The sequence below is a fragment of the Penicillium samsonianum genome (genome assembly GCF_028829775.1).
Source record: "Penicillium samsonianum strain IBT 33392 chromosome Unknown utg000003l_segment0_segment0, whole genome shotgun sequence".
NCBI classification, from domain to species: Eukaryota; Fungi; Ascomycota; class Eurotiomycetes; order Eurotiales; family Aspergillaceae; genus Penicillium; species Penicillium samsonianum.
The window spans coordinates 275,063-293,483 of NW_026643261.1; the positions used below are offsets into that span (position 1 = coordinate 275,063).

The 18,421-nt window shown below is 49.3% G+C and overlaps 8 protein-coding genes across 8 annotated transcripts; 4 read left to right on the top strand and 4 right to left on the bottom strand.

Moving 5' to 3' along the window:
- Positions 1 to 224: 224 nt before the first annotated feature.
- On the top strand, positions 225 to 1,874 carry N7471_003647 (uncharacterized protein; the record flags this gene model as incomplete). The annotated part of the gene is made up of 4 exons (XM_057276367.1): positions 225 to 287; positions 352 to 540; positions 818 to 1,651; positions 1,731 to 1,874. The coding sequence occupies 4 exons, from the start codon at positions 225 to 227 to the stop codon at positions 1,872 to 1,874; spliced, it is 1,230 nt and encodes a 409-aa protein (XP_057135977.1).
- Positions 1,875 to 3,300: 1,426 nt separating this feature from the next.
- N7471_003648 (uncharacterized protein) lies at positions 3,301 to 5,325 on the bottom strand (the record flags this gene model as incomplete). The annotated part of the gene is made up of 1 exon (XM_057276368.1): positions 3,301 to 5,325. The coding sequence occupies one exon, from the start codon at positions 5,323 to 5,325 to the stop codon at positions 3,301 to 3,303; it is 2,025 nt and encodes a 674-aa protein (XP_057135978.1).
- Positions 5,326 to 6,952: 1,627 nt separating this feature from the next.
- N7471_003649 (autophagy-related protein 27) lies at positions 6,953 to 8,573 on the bottom strand (the record flags this gene model as incomplete). Its single annotated transcript, XM_057276369.1, has 4 exons — positions 6,953 to 7,363; positions 7,444 to 7,954; positions 8,039 to 8,387; positions 8,415 to 8,573. Coding segments are annotated over 4 exons (1,215 nt in total), but the record flags the coding sequence as incomplete, so codon positions are not given.
- A 472-nt stretch (positions 8,574 to 9,045) lies between these two features.
- N7471_003650 (tubulin-binding prefolding complex subunit GIM3) lies at positions 9,046 to 9,777 on the top strand (the record flags this gene model as incomplete). Its single annotated transcript, XM_057276370.1, has 4 exons — positions 9,046 to 9,063; positions 9,143 to 9,274; positions 9,359 to 9,426; positions 9,585 to 9,777. The coding sequence occupies 4 exons, from the start codon at positions 9,046 to 9,048 to the stop codon at positions 9,775 to 9,777; spliced, it is 411 nt and encodes a 136-aa protein (XP_057135980.1).
- Positions 9,778 to 9,935: 158 nt separating this feature from the next.
- N7471_003651 (Hsp70 family protein) lies at positions 9,936 to 12,776 on the bottom strand. Its single transcript, XM_057276371.1, has 4 exons — positions 12,194 to 12,776; positions 11,200 to 12,132; positions 10,712 to 11,150; positions 9,936 to 10,652 (listed from the first exon to the last, which is right to left on the bottom strand). The coding sequence occupies exons 1-4, from the start codon at positions 12,734 to 12,736 to the stop codon at positions 10,453 to 10,455; spliced, it is 2,115 nt and encodes a 704-aa protein (XP_057135981.1). The 5' UTR covers positions 12,737 to 12,776; the 3' UTR covers positions 9,936 to 10,452.
- A 606-nt stretch (positions 12,777 to 13,382) lies between these two features.
- Positions 13,383 to 14,733, bottom strand: N7471_003652 (uncharacterized protein; the record flags this gene model as incomplete). The annotated part of the gene is made up of 2 exons (XM_057276372.1): positions 13,383 to 14,496; positions 14,615 to 14,733. 2 exons carry the CDS (start codon positions 14,731 to 14,733, stop codon positions 13,383 to 13,385), a joined length of 1,233 nt encoding a protein of 410 aa, XP_057135982.1.
- Positions 14,734 to 15,517: 784 nt separating this feature from the next.
- N7471_003653 (proteasome assembly chaperone 4 family protein) lies at positions 15,518 to 16,297 on the top strand (the record flags this gene model as incomplete). The annotated part of the gene is made up of 2 exons (XM_057276373.1): positions 15,518 to 15,742; positions 16,049 to 16,297. The coding sequence occupies 2 exons, from the start codon at positions 15,518 to 15,520 to the stop codon at positions 16,295 to 16,297; spliced, it is 474 nt and encodes a 157-aa protein (XP_057135983.1).
- Positions 16,298 to 16,806: 509 nt separating this feature from the next.
- Positions 16,807 to 17,010, top strand: N7471_003654 (uncharacterized protein; the record flags this gene model as incomplete). Its single annotated transcript, XM_057276374.1, has 1 exon — positions 16,807 to 17,010. One exon carries the CDS (start codon positions 16,807 to 16,809, stop codon positions 17,008 to 17,010), a length of 204 nt encoding a protein of 67 aa, XP_057135984.1.
- Positions 17,011 to 18,421: the final 1,411 nt, after the last annotated feature.

The following is an 18,421-nucleotide window of genomic DNA, read 5'->3' on the forward strand; positions in this document are numbered from 1 at the left end:
TTCGCTAGCATAGGACGCTTGTGAAGACTCGACCCGCCACCCAAAACAGAAAATTTCTGTCGCGCCACAGCTTCAACGGCTGTATTTGAATTATCCTTGCGTTAATTGATCAGAATTGATCCACTGCAAGTTTATTTACGATTACCTTTCGTGATTTTCCCTGAAACAGAACCTGCAGATTGCAGTTATCTCGGTCAATATTAAATATTGCACGGCATACAAGAATGTCGAACAAGCCGATCTTTGTGGCTACGCATCCGCGAGCATGCTCGACGGCCTTTGAGCGAGTAAGAGATCCCGAGAGATTCTGATAATCAATTCCATTCCAAGCACATATCTGACGGACTATAGGTCTTCATGACTCAGCGTGATACTATCCAATGTGTCCATGAGCCATTCGGCGATGCATTCTACTACGGTCCGGAGCGACTCTCCAGCCGATTCGCAGGCGATGAACATACACAAGAACGCCTGGACAGTGGATTCGCCAAATCGACATATAGTACCGTGATGGAAAGGCTCGAGCGAGAAACTACTCAGGTCCGACCCTTCTTTCTGCGAAATCTCTCGCGTTCTTACACATCCCCCTCGTAATGCTCTTCAAGTTCTCCCCTGTGGATCGAACATGAGGGAAGATTCCTTGCCTGTTTACATTTTCTTTTGTTATTTTGCACCGCAGATGTAGCCCGAAGCAATCTGTTCCCCTCTCCCTCTACAACTGTAGATCACAGACTGGCTCCGAAATATTGAATGATGGAGATCCGCACGGTGGAATGGAATATTTGCACTTTTTGAGGGGATGCTTACCTTGTCACAGGGAAAGAGAGTCTTCATCAAAGATATCGACCACTACCTGCTTCCACCGAATAGCCAGCCCGCCAGCATCGCCCCGTCTCTACTGCGCGTCAAGAGAGGAGTCGGTACCAACGGCGACTCGCATAAGGCCAACGGTGTGAACGGTGCCAACGGTGCCAACGGCACTGCTAACACCAACGGCCACTCCGCCGCGCCAAACGGTCACACAAACGGGGTTAACGGAGCCTCGAACGGGACCAACGGCACGGCGAACGGTGTGAACGGTCATCACGAGATGAACGGCCACACCAACGGCGCGACCAACGGAGCTTCCAAGGAACCCTACCCGTACGACACGCCCACAGAGCCGGGCAACCCAACGGTGATGCCGCGCGAGCTGCAAGAGCAGTTCCACTGGGCATTCCTAATCCGCGACCCGCACTACAGCGTGCCGTCGTACCTGCGGTGTACGATCCCACCTCTGGACGAGGTGACCGGGTTCCACAACTACGACCCGCTGGAGGCCGGGTACGACGAGCTGCGCAGGCACTTCGATTATCTGCGAGATAATGGATTGGTCGGGCCCCTGGTTGCAACGCGCCCAGACTTGAATGCCGAGGGTGATGTGCAGGCAGCGACTGGTGTCGAGGTGTGTGTCATCGATGCGGATGATATGCTCGACCAGCCGGCGAAGACCATCGAGGCTTTCTGTAACAGTGTTGGTCTGCCGTACCGACCGGAGATGCTGACGTGGGATACCGAGGAGGAACATGCCGTTGCTCGGAATGCGTTTGAGAAGTGGCGTGGGTTCCATAATGATGCTATTGAGTCGAAGGCTCTGGTGCAGAGAGCTCATGTAAGTATTTTTTTCTCATTCTTCACCTGGTGGGGTGGGGGTGGTAAGGCATTGGGACTTGAGCTAACTCTCTTCATAGAAACGTGCAGTCAAGACCGAGGAGCAGTTTGACGCCGAGTGGCAGAAGAAGTATGGTGAGAAGAAGGCTGCTCTCATCCGCCAGACAGTCGATGCCAACATGGCCGACTACCTGTACCTCAAGTCATTCGCCGTGAGGGTTTAGAAGGGGGAATCAGAAACTCATTTCCTGACTCTTTGCACTACAAGGGAGTGAAATGAGAAAGGAAAAGGAGAAAGGGGGAGCCGAGGGGCACCTACCCCATATTATTTCTTGTTGTCTTTGTGAGACATGAGAATGAATTAGTCCGGATGGCGCCATCTCCACGGGGATTGGTTGATGACCATGACGATCTCTGCATGTGTTCTTCAATTTGTTGAATGTTATTGTTACTGGTTTTATGTAGTTGGCTTAAGATACAAGTACTGGCTATTATTATCTCCATGGGGTATGGCGATGTCTTATTAGCCTGAGGCTGATGTTGATGTTTACTTCCCACCTGGGCAGTTCCTTCCTATTTAGGCCATTGATAGGCCAGTAGCTCTTTCCTTATCCACCCCCCCCCCCCAAAAAAGTTTCACACGGAAAGCCAGGAAGGATCGAATCGTTTCGAGGTTGTCTTGGTTCAGGGAAGACGACAACGTCCCTAAGCAGTTGCTCAAGGATGTTCGCGACTAGCAGCCTTTGTCAATTTCTCTGAAAAGTTATAAGTCTAGGTGATACGAGGGTCTGCCCGCCCACAGCCATTCGCAACCAGAGGTACACCGGCAAATCCGCCCTATTTTACTACCTATATCTCTGTTATCATCTCCTTTGCTTCAATTGGACTGTGGGGTACCTATGCGAAAACCTGAAAGACGTTGTCGAATACAGCTTCCACACAAACACCGAGAACGATGAAACGAGCACTAGGGAGCAGTGACCAGAGGCTTGGTCAACTACGAGGAATGCTTGGACCTAGGGATCACCGATATATGACACAGAAGGAGAAGCTGTTATAGTTGTCATCTGACAATCCAAAAAAAGGTCCATAGCAGTCTGCAATACCCGCTCGAGAACATTATGGTTGGGGCTTGGTCTTACAACGTGTTATGGAAGAGTAAGCTCACTGTGAAGAAGCCGGTCGAGGGTTCTCGTGATATCCAAGGAAGAAACTGCGCAGCATGTATCCTAGTCTGTTAGAAGACCGGGATGTTGTGTGATGAATTGTGTGGTCGAAAGTCACGCTCGGAAGAACTCCAGACACTTCCCGTCCCTTTCCTTGGGCAGCCCCCAGTTATTACTTATTACCATTAGACCTATTGGGAAGTGAGCATCTTGAGCACTACAACTACTCCTATGCGAAACGGCAAGGCCCGAGGCAAAGGCCGAACGACACCGTCTCTCTAAGCAGAAAACTCGCGCCCTACGAGAGCTACAATCACGAGCCTAACAGTCATTCCAAGATTCACGTTGACAGAATCATAAATTTTTCGACATGTCAACATATTACTTGAAGTACAAATATACTATTGTTTTCTTTAAATTATCAAAATTTATGAACCAAAACACAAGTCAGCAGCATGGCCGTCTTGAGGCAGTGCTGCGCAGCCTATCTGTGAACCTTGGCGTCAGCCTTGAGGGCACTGTTCGGCACGTATAGAGGCATCGAATCTTCCCAGATAGAATCTGTAAGCACACGCTTATTTGAGCCATCAGCATTCATAACGACGACCTGACCATAAGGCTGGAAAGTCTGATCATAGAGAGCACACTCATACTGGAAGCCGAACATGCCAGAAGAGTAGGCAATGCGACCATCCCAAGTCCAGACGGCATGAGCATCATTGGCACCACTGCTAGTGAGAACCTTGATATCCGTTCCATCAGCACGCATAGTGCAGATATCGTAGTTGTAATCACTGGTCTTGCGTGTGAAGACAATTCTCTTTCCGTCGGGAGAGAATGAAGGCAGGTTATCCCACTCGGTACTCAAGACGGAGGTCTTGCGAGTTTCCAGATCCAGAACACGTAGTCCGAGCTGGGATTTATCGCCCTGAGTCGAGTTTGTTCCCCAAACACGGAAGACGATCTTTTTGCCGTCGTGCGAGAAGCTGGGGAAGCCGGAGTTGATCACGCTGCTGTTGCTGGTGAGGGTTGTGTTGCTGTCGGTCAGGACTTCGGAGTACGTGCCATTGGCAGTGGCTCGTACAAGCCAGCCGCCGCCGGTTGCACGGCTTTGGAACCAGAAACCTACTCCGAAGGTGACCCAATTGCCATCGGGTGACCAGGCCGGGTTGAAGGCGCCTGCGGTGCCCATGGCGACTGACTTTGCATCAATGAAGTCGGATTCCATGACGTTGTAGACTAGGCCCTCGTTGGTTCCATTGGCGTTTAAGGAAACAACGGAAGAGTTCCCAAGCTGTTTTTCGGTCATGGCGATATCGTTGGTGTTGGACAGCTGTGGGAAGACGTCTGTAAAGCGGTATTCCCACTCCGAGTCCCAGCTGTACAGGTTTTTGTCCATAGGACGGATAGTCCAGGCGGTCTTTTCATAGACGACCTTCTTGCCGTCTGTAGACCAGGCAGGAGAGCGGATCACCTCACTAGAGGTGTTCACAAATCCACCGGCAGTGGTGTGGAATCCTTCGGCACCGGCACCCTTGGTGAAGTAGGCGACAGTGCTGTCGGAGATATATTGAGGGAAGATTTTCACGCCCGCTCCTTCAACTTCCACACGACGGTCAGCGCCTGTGGCAAACTCCACTGAGACAAGGGTGGAGTTGGCGGAGTTGAGTGACTCAGGACGGTGAGCATTCCAGGTATTCTCACGAGTCATCTCGTAGAAGAGAATACGCTCGCTATTAGGCGACCACTTAGGCGAACCAAGACAGTAACCGGACTTCGACACGACACGACGGAAATCAGATCCATCGGGGCGGATAGCGTAGATGGACAGCTCTTGTGTATGTTCCCAGCCGGTCACACCACGAAGGATGGGGTCTCCGTGTCCGTACCAGCCCGAGTTACGGTCCGACGAGAAAGCAATCCATTGGCCGTCGGGAGACCACGAAGGGCGGAAGTAACCATTTGGAAGAGAATTATTCGCGGCAGTCGAGGCGGTATCTGTGAGGTTCCATTTCTTGCCACTCTCCAGATCCATGACCCAGATGTTGGCCTTGTAGCCATTGGCAGTGGATACATAGGCGATTTGCTTTCCATTCGGAGACATGACAACTCCATCTTCCACCGAGGAGGTTGCTACCAACTCCTCAAGGTCAGACCCGTCCGTCCGGACGCGGTAGATATCCGAATTACCGTCACCGTTCCGTTCTCCAGTAAAAGTAATCCATTCTCCATCGGGGGAAAAGGTGGGATGGTATTCGTAAATAGGGTTGGAGAGAAGAGGACGTTCATCGGTGCCATCAGCATTGGCAACATACAGTTCTGAGGTCCCGGGAGCAATGCGGTTCATATAAAATATGCCTTTCTTGTCGGACGGCGCCTTGCGCGGTGTGTGCATATGAGGCGGAGGCGTGCTCTTCTTTTCAAGGCTCATCTGCTCTGCATATGGGCAAAGAGCCAAAGCCGGCGGCAAGGCAAGGCCTAGTAGGGCAACTGAAGCGGAAAAACGCATGGTGAAAAGGATGAGTGCACCACAGTGGCTCAATGACCGGAGCCCGTTATTTTCTGGCACTGCTATACTTATACATAAAACTTCTGCAAGGGAAAAGGCCTGAAGGACCCATCATTTGCCTTCAGGGTCGTAGCGCAATTCTTACCTCCGACAGGCCCACCTTCGCGTAATGAAGCCCGCATTATTAGCGGGCCTTCATCTTATCTGATGAAGCAAGCTAGCGGCTGACCACTGAGAAGTCCTACACTATATTGACCCTTCATCTGATTGGTTTTATCAAATGAAGCTGTGACTTGCAAGACTCGAAACAAGGCAATGATCTTCATGGCTTGATATGGATGGAGAAAGTCTCTTCCGCTGGTTACCGGTAGAATTGTCCCTGTTTGGGACCCTGGTATACCCTGTCTGTAAAGGGTTGTTATCTGATGCGCCTAAATACAAGTATATAACGTCGAGGTATGCTGAGGGAGCCCATGCTGCAGTTCTCATGCACAACTGTCAACCCTGAATATGTCAAATAGGGCTCGGGTATAGGAACTAGAAACCGAGGGCCAAGTAAATTGCACGGAGGATATGACCTCTGGTCTTGCACAATATCCTGCTGACACAAGTAACTCCGCTTATTTCGTTCGTCAATATAAGCCACCGAATTTCCAAACTCGACGGCCGACGCAATTCCCCGTCTTGGCAACTACTACCATTAATTTGGCACACAGCAAACTCTGCCCCTTTCTGCATGTCCAACAGCGAAATAAATCCGTTGGACATACTCGGAGTCCGAAGATCGGTCGGGACTGCCGGTTCGAGGGGATGAAGTGTCGATCAAGGGTGGAGCGGTCTCATTGCAGTCTTGGCACTGGGCTTGTATTCTCGATGTTCACCAATGGGTACGAGGTTGAGGGCAAAGTGTACTCTGTAGTGCGGCTGTTGACAATCCTTACATATGAATATTTTGACCAAATAGGAAGGCACGCCTAATATCGAATACTACAGTTATTTCTAAATGGTAAATTGCCTGGTTTTGGGCAGTTCCAAGCGTTGTAAGGAATCCGTATACTTGAATCATAAGAACTCCCGCCAACTCGACAATAAGGATGGGGATAATCTAGAAGATATTGAAACATCTCCGGCGGCAAAGATGGACATGGCAGAATATGAGGATGGATCTCGCAGATGCTTGTGCTGATCACCGAACTCTGTTTGATATAATTATAAGTAAAACATTGCTTATGAGGTTGTTGCTAACTACTTAGTGCTGACCTGTCGCTGATGTGTCCAGACCGTCTTTGGTTGCGGTGGATATATATGATTCCCCCAGACGAGGAAGTGCTTTTGCGCGTGTCTTTCACTTCGAACGACATGCCCCAAAGCAGAAGCCTGGAAGCGTCGCAAGGAGATGAAACTGAATGAAGAAGGGAAGGGAGGATGAAAAAGTCAAACGGAGGAAGGAGGAAGCAATGGATGCCACAGTCTTGGGGGGCCTGAAAGGCTAGGCTTTCAAACTGCAAACCTCACCTGAAATACTAGGCTGACCTAATGCGGCATGTGACGAATGCTAGAGTCTAAACTTGGAAGGTTCTAACATTCTAGATAGCTTAAGCAACTTGTAGCGTAAAGGACGCGCAGATCCCAATAACTGGCCTTGAAATCATATCATTCATTATGGCCAAACATATAAACTCCTCATCTAGCGCCATACAAACTCGAGAAACATTTGCAGACTACCTGCAAGCAAGACATTGAACCCCCGGCCGAAACAGCCCAGTAAGAAAAAGAAGATATTGTATCTTCATCCAAAAGTACAAACGACTATAGAAACCAATCTATCCAAGCCAAGTTCCTTCATACGGCACTGTAACCACCCCGCGAGCCGGCTCCTTGCAAAGTATTGACCACACGGCGGAGCCAGTCCTGGAAGAGGTATGGGATATCGCGGATGGTGTCGCCGTGAGGGAGGAGGTCCCAGCCACGGGCGCCGTAGCGGTTGTAGTTGAGCCAGGAGCCGAAGATGAGGTAGGCGGCGATGCAGAGGAAGGCACTGAATAGATTGATTAGCAGGGCGTTCCAATGCGGAAGCAGGAAATAAAATGAAGCTCCTAGGAACTAAGAAAAACTCACATGATAATAAACCAGGTAAAGAAACCCCAGCTATTAGAGCCGGGGGTATCACCCTTATCCTTCTCGTACCCGTCGCAGGCGTACTTTGTGCGCCAGTCCAGTCTCAGGATGTAGGTATCATCATCCGACGGACCAAAGCTCTTGAACTGCAAACTACTGGTGCTGTTGCCCGACGGGGCACCACCTTCCTCACCGTCCGCTCTTCGTCGTCGTTCTTTCGTTTCCAAGTCCTCTTCAAGCGTATGCAGGCCCTCCAGTCCAGATCGCTCGTGGTCACACTGGAACTCGATGATAGCGCCTGCCTTCTTGGCCTTCTGGTCATTGCCATCTCCCTTGTATGATCCACCCTCCAGCCTAACGCGCAGTCCCTCGGTCTCCGGGTCGATATCCTTCAAACGCTTCAGTTCCGGGTTCTTCGAGCCTTGGCCAACGGGGTCGAGACCGACGATCGGGAAACCGAACGTAGAGCCGCCATTTCCGTCCTTTGATACTCGGTGCACGAATCCGCAAACTTAAAAAAATACAATAATCAGCGTGATTACCACAAGCAGAAGACCACTTCAACATGGTCGCGTCATGTCAGGCTGGAACGTACCGTTTTTGCTAGTCCCGCACGTCGCATCGCCGAACCGGGAAGCACCCCCGAGAATATTGCAAATATTCAATCGGTAGGTTGTATTCGTCACGTAGTCCTCTGTCGTGTCGGTGTGAGTCACCTCGTGGACGCCTTTTAGGGGACTGAGATCGTATTTGTAATTGTCGAGCTTGATGTGCGCGCAGTCGAAGCCGGAGGCAGATGCGAGGCTTGGTAGGAGGGTGGAGAGGAGGAGTAAAACTCCACTTGATTGTATTCGCATCTTGATCAATGTGGCGCTGGCTGGGTCACGATGGGTAGGGTGGAAGGGCGGATGAAAGCTGGGATGAGGCTTTCGCGCGGGATGGAGCTCGATAGCTCAGGTGGAGATGGTCACGAGGACAAGTGTACACAGGACAAGTGTGACCAGTGCAGTTAAATCAAAATCAGAGATATCTGGTTTCTGGGTTCGAAGGTCGCTGTGAAGTTGAAAAGTGACGATGACGGGATTGTTCCTGCGGAGGTGTTTCGTTTCTCCGGTGGCGGTGTTTAGGCACTAAAAGGTGATTATCAGCCTGCACTCAACTCGGAATGAAGATGCCTTGAGCTATTTGAAACTATTTCTGGAGTTTCATGACTTTTATCAAAATATTCTTTATGTTTCTTTAGAGAAAGTAAGAATACTATGATGTCACCCCCAGTTCCCGATGACCTACTCAACCCGATGTATGGATGTAAAGAAGATAGAAGCAAAATAGAAGAACTGATACATCCAAGAAAGAAGCAAAAATAAGGCCTGATAATAGTTTAAATCCTGTATATATATTGTATAGATCCTAATCCACCTACCACTTTAATATCAACCAACACTCATCCAGCTCATCGCCACGCACGGACCACCCACTCAACCCGATATCAAACGCGCAAATCAACCAACCCGCAACGAGGGACAAAACAAAACCCATACACAGAAGAACAGACAAATTCCCCAAAGACCAACCAAATAATCCCCCCACCAGACAGCCAAAATGGTGCAGCCGCGCATGGTAAGCCAACCCCCACCAAGCTCAAGCGCGACAAACCCCGCCAAAGCCGAGCTCTCAAGCTAACCGGACCAACGCGCAGCTCACAAAAGCGGACGAGACATCAGCCAATGATGAGAATGAAGTCCGTCGCGAGGATCAGGAGAAGATTAACCGGTTCAGTCGGTTGCATCAGCGCGAGACTGTGCTCGAGGAGCAGTTGAAGGGAAAGCAGGTATGGAGTTTTGACTTTTGAGGATCTTGTTTTCTGTTTGTTTTTTTCTTTTATGTATTGGATCTCTTGCTAACCGGTTTATAGAAGGATAAGGAGGACTTGGAAGAGGTTTCGATGGAGTTGGAGCTTGCTGATGAAGATGAGCTTGTGCCGTAAGAGATACCCTCTTCCCTCTCGTTTTTCTTTTTCTTTTTCTGGATATATGTTCCATTGTAACTCTTCTCTGTGATTCCCATCTTGGCGTGTTGCGAGGAAACTGAAAAAGAAAAGAGCATGAAAAGAAAAGAATCTATCACTAACAACCCTACAGCTACAAAATCGGCGACTCATTCTTCCAACTACCGCTATCAGACGCGCAAGGAATGCTCTCGTCATCAACAGAGAAGATCGACACGGATGTCTCCAAGCTGGAGGACTCGCTTGGTGAGCTGCGCGAGGAAATGCAGCAGCTGAAGGTTGCACTGTATGCGCGGTTTGGTCGGAGCATTAACCTGGAGACTTGATTGGGATGATTTGGATGTATTAACACTCTTACTTTCTGTCTCTTCGGACTTGTTTCTCATTCTTTTCTATTGTCTATCTAAAAAATGGGGATCCAGGTTTGACGATCTTCAATTGTTGTCTAGATTAAACACGCGGAATGGATGAACTTGATGATAGGTTAGATGGCATGGCATCTGCTTCGTATCTACTCATAATCATGAGTACATGGAGGTATAAATTTGTAGATTGAGCTGGATTTTATAAGTCAGATGAGGACCACGGCTCGTCAACGTCATTCAAACAAAACACAATAGTCATGAGGTATCTAAGGGGGCGAAAGAGGGGGAAAAAGGAGAGAAGAAAAGATAAAAACACAAACAGGAACCGCCAACGAAACAAGTAGGCAAAAAAAATGGCTCCACGAACCCGTGGCATATATTTAGGAACGGCACAGGATTCCGCAAGAATCAACACAGATAACGCCTATTCGCCGGTGCAGTGATGCCCGATCATCGGGGGGTATTTGACCAGTTCACCGATCCAAGACCAATGTGAGGGAAATTCAAATCAATAAAACTCAAGTCATGACCACACTTCTGTTCGCCGATGATGTCGTAGCCTCGTCCAGGGGGGTATATGTACTGCACGCGTATTTGTGTTTTCTTATGTGTTTCCCATGTGCGAAAGTTGGTAGATCACCGGAACTTGGCACGGCAGCGGCCCATGATCTCGTTCTGGCAGACTAGTTCGGCGCTGAATTCGCTGCCGTCTAGCGTAAGGTAAATATCGAAGTAGACACGGTAGAAGATGCCCTGTGGTGTGTCCATGCGCTCGAAGTCGGTCTCCAGGTTCTTGCGCGACAGATCGGATGTGAGTGTGACGACTTCTTTGATGCCTAAGAAAAGTATTAGTAATTTATACAAGAAACCTTGGAAATTTAATCTCTCAACTTACGTGGATCCTTGGTGTACTCGGGACAGACGTCCTCGTCACAGGCGTACAGCACATCCTCGTACATGAGGGTGGCGCCAGGTGCAACTTGACGGAAGAAGCTGACCTTGACTGGTTCGCCAATTCTGACACGCTCTCCCTTTTGGACGAAGATCTGACGGGTGTACTTGCATCGATCGCGGCCATCCAAACTGGGCACACGGTACTGTTCCGGGTGATAGCCTTCCTTGAATGGCTGAAGCGTGGCCATCAGGTAGTGCCGACGTGCTACACGGTGTGTGATGACCCGCTCGGTGATACCTGCAGTGACTGCACCCTTGACGATCGCAGCCACAGAGTCCATCGGGCGGACCACCTTTGTCTGATACTGTGGCGGCACGTGGAGCTTGATCTGCTGGAAGAGGTATTCTGAAGCACCAAATCCACCGACGACCAGAACGTTCTACGAACTTGTTAGCTCTGCATTGAAAAGTAGGCTGAGATGCTCTTACCTGGATCAGACGGTTCTGTGCTTGGATGGCGATAATCTGGTTGCGGACCAACTCGAGGATACGGTTCACGACAGGCTCGAAGCACTGAAGAATCTCCTCGTTCATGAAGGTCATGTAGCCCTCCTCGATACCAGCATCGGGGAAGTCGGCCTCGATACCCACATCCACTGCCCATTTTTGCCCGTTGTTGCGGAAGTCGGCCTTGATACGGTTCTCAAAGTCCATGATACACTTGGCGTAGACCTTGCCCGCAGTCCGAGAGCCATCCGGCAGCTTCATCTTACGGATCTTCGCGCGCAAGATGTTACTGAAGTTCCGATTCAGTGCCGTTGAACCACACGAGTCACCAGACCCGGCAGTACATTCCATCACACTGAAAGGCTGCTCTTCCTCGACCTCGTATGCAATCAAATCCACGGTACCACCACCGCAATCCACAATCAAAATAGCATCGCCCACCTTCAAGTTAAGCAGTCCGCTCTTGGCACAGAACAAGGCCGCTGCCTCGGGCTCTGAGACTAGTGTGAGGCGGTTATCGTTCTCGTCGCGCAAGAAGCCAGCTTGAATAGCAGCGGTCCGCGTCGCAGCCTTGCCGGCGTCGTTCCAAATCGCCGGTACCGTCAAGTAGTATCGGATATTGCGTTCCTCGCGCGTGAACACCTCTCCCAAAGCCTTTTGCAGCTGAGCGCGAATGGCTTGTCGTAGCTTGAAGAGGTAATCGGCCGCGACATCGATTTCAGACTTGCCCGGGGGGAGCGGGGGCAGGTTGATGGGATCAATATAGGTGTTTCCGGAGAGCATCAGCTGGAGCTTGAACCACTCGACCTTCTGCACTTGGGGCTTGGGGTATCCGGTCGGGGCGAGAGCGTCGGCGATATCGGGGCCCCATCCTACCACCTTTTGGTATTGATCGTAGTAGAGGACGGTGGGAATCTAGCAGAGAAGTCCGTTGTCAGACTCGCGTTCGTGGAGTATACTTGTTGGTCGCGCTCACCTTTTGTTTTGCGTGGGTTCCGGCCCCGGGCCATTCCGTGATGATGTCCTCGCTTGCCTGATTGTTGGTCGCAAATGCATATGCGACACCCGAGAAGGTTGTACCGAAGTCAATACCGACAATCAGTTGGGCCTTGCCCCGACCCCCGCCCTCGACCTCGACCGCAGGGTTGCGCCCCGGATACTGGGTATTAGACAGTGACGTTGGAATACTAGGCGCCATCTGCTGCTGTTGTTGATTGCCATAGCCCGGTGGGCCGTTCAAGGGAGCATTTGGGTATTGGAGGTTTGTGGTAATGGGCGGGGGCTGCTGTTGTTGACCATGCACCATTGGACTAGTTGGTCGGTTGTTTGTGTAACTTGGCGGTCGGCCTAACTGTGGCTGCTGGGGTTGATGGTTCATTGGAAGACTTGTTGTTGATGAACTGTGACCAGATGGGGGTGGGGAGCTAGGGGTGGGAGGGACAATCGGGTTGGAATTAGGAAGAGGTTTATGTTTGTTCCTAAAGCCAAAAGACTTAAATCGGGAACTCATGAGATCCATGTGAGGCAACAAGAAAGGGAAAAAGAGTAAGAATTGGGAAGGGGGGAAAAAGATGAAAGAGGGGGAAAGTGAGGCTGAGGTTGGGTAAATTGTGGAGATCAAAGAGACTTGAAAGAATGACACAAATATAATTTAGAATTTACATATGAAGGTAGTTAGTTTAAAATTAGGCAATCACATAGAAGAAGATTGACGATTCTAAATTCCCGTCTGGGTGAGGCTGAGAGACTGCTATACTTAGAAAGGTTTGTTTATGTTATAAGATATCAGTATTCGGTACGGAGTATGGAGTACTACTTAGGTATTCCGTAGTATCCATGGATGGATATAAATCTCCAAATTACTAATTAATTATTTTGAATACATTCAATCTCACCGTTTCGCTTGGCGCCCAGCCCTCCGCGGGGTAGGGAATATATGTTCTTTGTGAAATACGTGAACTATGTACTATATGTACATAGGGGTAGTATATAGATGTTTCCAAGTCTCCCCTTTTTACCGATCCAACAATAATCCTCAACTGGACCATTACGCTCTTTCTTTGTCCTGAGTTTTGGCCCCCAAAGGCGAAAAAAAAATAGGGAGAGCACAGCCTTGTTCTAGCCTACCAGGGGTTTGTCCGCTTTCCGACCAGCCCCCCCCCCTTTTAAACTGCCAGTTTTCGCACCACCCAGTGGGATGGCTGATAAAGGTTCTGAAGCATACTGTTGGGGTCCTGGATGTAGCCACAAGCCTTCCGTTCTCCACGCTTTTCGAGGCGGAAGCCCATACGCTCCACAAGGCACAGCACTTCTTCCTCGGATAACTCCACATTTCCTGGCTCGCCAATCCCGGCCCCCTCGTATTCAGAACCACTTCCTCTACGGGAGTGGCCGTCGTCGAAATGCCATAGTAATGGACCCACGTTGATCCAGAGCCCATTTGGTTTGAGGCTGTGTCGGATCGTCTCGATGTACCGAATAAGGTTTGGCGCCGTGTCAATGAAGAAAACAGTCGTTACTGCGTCAAATGTCTCGTGGTTTTCCGGCTGAGTATACAATACGGTGAAATCCGCTGCGGACATGGACATCGTACCCAAGCGGCGACCAGCATTGGCTGCCTCCTTCATGGCGAATCCGGGGTGGACATCAGGGATCATAACTTGCTGGAGTTGCTGTGTTCGGGATTGGAGATTGGAGAAATGCATTGCAAAAGGATGAAGGGCGTGCTTTGCCGGCCCCTCGGTGTGGTTCAGAACCCAGCTACTGGCTAGCAGCTGGTGGTAGGAGATCTCGTTTCCCTCGGCGTCGTAGCCTGCCATGCAGATTTCGAAAACTAAACGGCCCAGGCCAGCGCCAGGGACCAGGACACGGATTTCCTCTCCGTTATCACGCCGTGTCTGAAACTCCTCGTTGAGAGCCTGGAGAACAGGGTCATAGCAGACTTCTCTCTCGGCTCCTCCTTCGAGACTCCAGTCACGATAGAACTGGCGTATCGTTGAGTGCGCTTTGTTGACATCTGATGAAGTTGCTATGTCATGCCAATTTTGAGTAGGATCGGTGCTGTCGGGGTTTGCAGAAAGACCAAATGACTGGAGACCCAGCGCCAGAATTGCATCGGCGATGTCGGCGTTGGTATCAATGGCATCGTCCACCTTATTGAAGTTATCAAGGATGGAGAATGGAGGCTCCGAGAGCATCTGCCAGTGTGCCGAAGGTAGGGCATAGAAAGCTTGCCGTCGACGATGAGTAGTATTCATATGCGCAGTTCGTCGATATTGTCTGTGGGTGAATTAGCAAAACATATTGCGGTTGTATGTAGGCAATTGGTTGTTTCAATCCGATAGAGAAGCTACAAGCCAAAAAGACATATGTTGTAATCAACTGTCTACCCACGTACCTGAATGAGTCAAATGCAGCAAATAGCACCCTACGCTCTTCAGGATCAGCGAAAGGGTTGAAGTCCCCTCCCCAACTGCTCTCCTCCCCGGTCTGGGGCTTTTGTTGCTCAGATGCCATGGGGAGATTGCCAGACTAGCTCTACGTCTAACGATGCTGCTCGATGCTACAGGATCCCACGTCCCACTAGAGAACTGACAGCGACGAAGAAGGAACAATTGTTGAAAAGGCGAGAAGAGAGTCCAGAGAGAGTATATGGAGGGGCAAACAAAACAAGTGGGCAATCCTTCGGCCACCAAGGACTCCTATTGGGTCAATTGGCCTTACCGCTGTGCTCTCCGCCTTCTGAATTGGAATAAACACTATAGGAGAGATGTATCGCTGTAGCATAATTACCCAGACATAGGAATGTATGTATATGCATCTGTTTATGAAAGGCTACGAGGGTGAATCAGGTAGTCCTTCGTCTACCTCATATTTGATAGTTTCGGTGGGTCCTTTTCATATGTGTAGACGCAGTAGGAGCTTTGTAGATCTTGTTTATTTGATGCACGCAGAACCAATCCCCGTGTAGTAAAGAGACATACCAGGATACATACGCGATCAAGGAGAGTACTGCGATAAACTATGTATCTATTAGATCTCCATAGGAACAAAGAACAAAAAGGACACAGAGGACACAGAGGACCTCGGGACAAACAAGTAATTTTCTGCCAGCAATAATACCCGCCAATAGGAATTAAGCCATAAGTGGCTGTTATGGCGAACCGTAACAGTCCCAGGGCGGGGATTCGATATCGAATGTTCCGACTTTCAACAACTTGTCTAAATACCATTCTCCCCTACATCTTCTTTCTAACAACATATTTATTTTTTTACACCGAGAACCGGTAAAACAACAAATATGGCGACCGAAGCCCCACCAGCCGTTCCTTTCGCGGAGCTAGTCACTCCCAGCGTCAAGCCTCAAGAGATCTCGTTCACCTTGCCCAAAGCTTTGCATACAACAGCACATGTTCACTTGAACTTCTTGGGCCATTGTGCCATGGTATTTCTGGCTACCTCATCGCCAGGCGATTCGGGCGGCTCTATCAAACCCATGGGAAGTTTCGTCTATGCAATGCCTGATGTAAGTACCTTATGTGCCAATGTTGGAATTCTTTGCCATATTTCCAGTAAAGGGAATGCCATTTTCTCATGCCATATTACATGAACGGGGGGTGGCATTGTTATTTGGCACACCTCCAGAATAGCTCTTCCCTGTTCAGTTCGAAGTGGAATATGCTGCAACCTGCCGCACACAACCCAACCTCAAGCTCCAATTAGGCAGGAGACTTGTGCTAAGCGGATATCTCCGAATCTGATAATTGGAATTTCCTAATCTTTTTTCAATATGATTATTTGTGTTCTCAGGGCGTAGCTGACATCTATATAGCGCACTTCATCCAAGTCGACAATATCAACAACACTCTACACATCACCATCTAGCATTGAATACACAGCCCGCATAGCCAAGATCCTGGCTCGAAGATTTTCCATCCCGGTCTATGTTGGCTGCAGTATTGACCCACATGGCATGGGGTTGGAAGTCGCAGAGGAAATGGAAGGGCTGACCAAGATCATCAACGTGATCATGGAGAAATGGGAAGAGCACAAGCAGGACAGGGCTGGAAATGCTAAATAAGCGTCTGTCGAACGAAGTATGCAAAGTTTTGTTTCAATCGTCCATCGATAAAAATCACATGCCTAATTGGAACCAATAATCATTCGCCTGATTTGACCGATTCTTCCTCTTTTTCTTTCTCGCCCAGACACTTTTTACTATCTCTTGTTTAACTGCTACCTGGAAGAATTCATCGTATTCCTGACACCGCGGCCACAATCAGCAGCAGAATAGGGCAGGCATGACCTTCTAAAATGAGCGCGAAGGCGAGAGATAACCTCCCCGACCTACTTCAACCCAATCCAACTTTCCACCGATCTCAATCCAAAATAACACAGACACCAACACTCTAGCCTTAAGAACAGTCTCCGCCCCTTACAAATGAACACCACAGACCTCTCGGGAATTGGTCATCTGCTCGGCGACACGCAAACTCCCAAAGATAAACCAGGTCCACAAAGCAGAGACAAAGCAGCCTTTCACTGTGAACACCGACTGCAAGTCAACACATACCGCCCTTGGTACAGGGCATGCCGGCGATCCTCAACACTACACACTGGAGCGAGTGGTTCATCTGGGACAGCTACATGATCGTCGCAGCCACCAACATCACCATGTACGCCACGCTGTTTGCGCAGCAAACCAGTACCGCAGGCTATGTTACTTCACTTGTTGTAGTGGAAGGTTTGTTCTTGAGCCGCTGTGCGCGCATCGTACATGCATCACACGTATAATTTCTATAAGCCTAGCCCCGGCTCCAGTATCCGCTCATTGATTGGCGCTTTTCAGAGTGTTACCTCCAGGTACTTGGTGGGTGTGATCGCGGGATTAGGGGGAATATATAAATGAATCCCTGGGTAGATCAGCTTCTATTCAAACAGCGTGCTAGCTGGCCAGTTCCCAAAGCTAAGAACATTAACGCGTTTGCCGCGAAGCTCCTCACTCGCAACGTCGCAGGAACTTTGACTAGCCCCGAGTATACGCTCGCATTGTACATATTACAGCGCCTTGTCCGGCGGATTAAACTTGGCTGCATACGCCCGCATGCGCTGCAAGAATTGCTCCCGCGAGAAGCCTATAAAAAGCTTCCCCACACTCTTATATTCCAATGAAGATCCAGATTTGTCTAACCGCACCGAAGACAGGACATGCACATGTACTAAATTCTACGAAGATGTTTAGGGAAGTGGATTGGACTGATATTTAACACACGGAAATAGATGTGTTGGGTTCATGGGAGATATTATCAACAGAACTACACGCCTGTGGGTGACGCTGATGCCCCTGTTTGGGGACATAACACATTTTCCATGTGGATGATATGTTCCGACGGACATCCGCAAAAGAAATCCACTTGACTTATTGAATCTAAGACACAAACATAGCTAAGCTTTGGTTGACGCATGTGATACCTCGTATGCGCATTGAGCCCACTAGGATACTACTCTGTATCTACTATGTTGTGCCTATCACACATATTACCGTTGCATCTACTATGGACATGGATCCTTCAAACTCCACATTGGCATATTGGCACTTACATAACTTCATGTTTCATTCCTAACAATCCCATTATGAAACCCACAATGAACGAAAAAAATAGTAAAAACAAAGTTCTACATGACAAGTGAGAAACAAAAAAAAAGCATCCAACATTTACTCAATTCACAACCCGAAGCATCTCAGTTCTTTAAAGTAAACCCCATTTAATCTAAGACACACCCGCAGACTAGCAGACGGAAGACATCGGGAGTCTCGGGTTGACAACCGTGACAGTTGATAAGCAGAGCAAATCGGAATGGCTCGGTTAACGGGTGTTTCATCTCGATCGTTGTCCCGCTGTGGGGCGTTGACCCTGGGCACACGGAAGTGAACAATTCATATCATATTATTTACTCCGTACTCCGTAGATTAATTTAGATTGTCTATTTTGCATGCCATTGCCAAGTCGAGGTGGACTTTACCTGGTTTATTCTACACAGAGAGCCATGTCTGCATTGGCCCTTGAAAGTGGGGGGAAGGGTCAAGGCAATGCCACACTCGGGGACGCATAGATGTTACTGTTCCTCCTCGGATCCGGCCGATCTGTGTCTTCATCGTACTTTTTACCCCGTATACAACTCGGTAGCGGCTGTGAACTGAAAG

Bases quoted from the DNA above. Each gene is read 5' to 3' on its own strand.
- N7471_003651 (XM_057276371.1), bottom strand. From the start codon at position 12,736: ATGGATCTCATGAGTTCCCGATTTAAGTCTTTTGGCTTTAGGAACAAA. The intron at 12,133-12,193 runs GTGAGCGCGACC...CTTCTCTGCTAG, and splicing joins GAACCCACGCAAAACAAAAG to ATTCCCACCGTCCTCTACTA. The intron at 11,151-11,199 runs GTAAGAGCATCT...ACAAGTTCGTAG, and splicing joins CACAGAACCGTCTGATCCAG to AACGTTCTGGTCGTCGGTGG.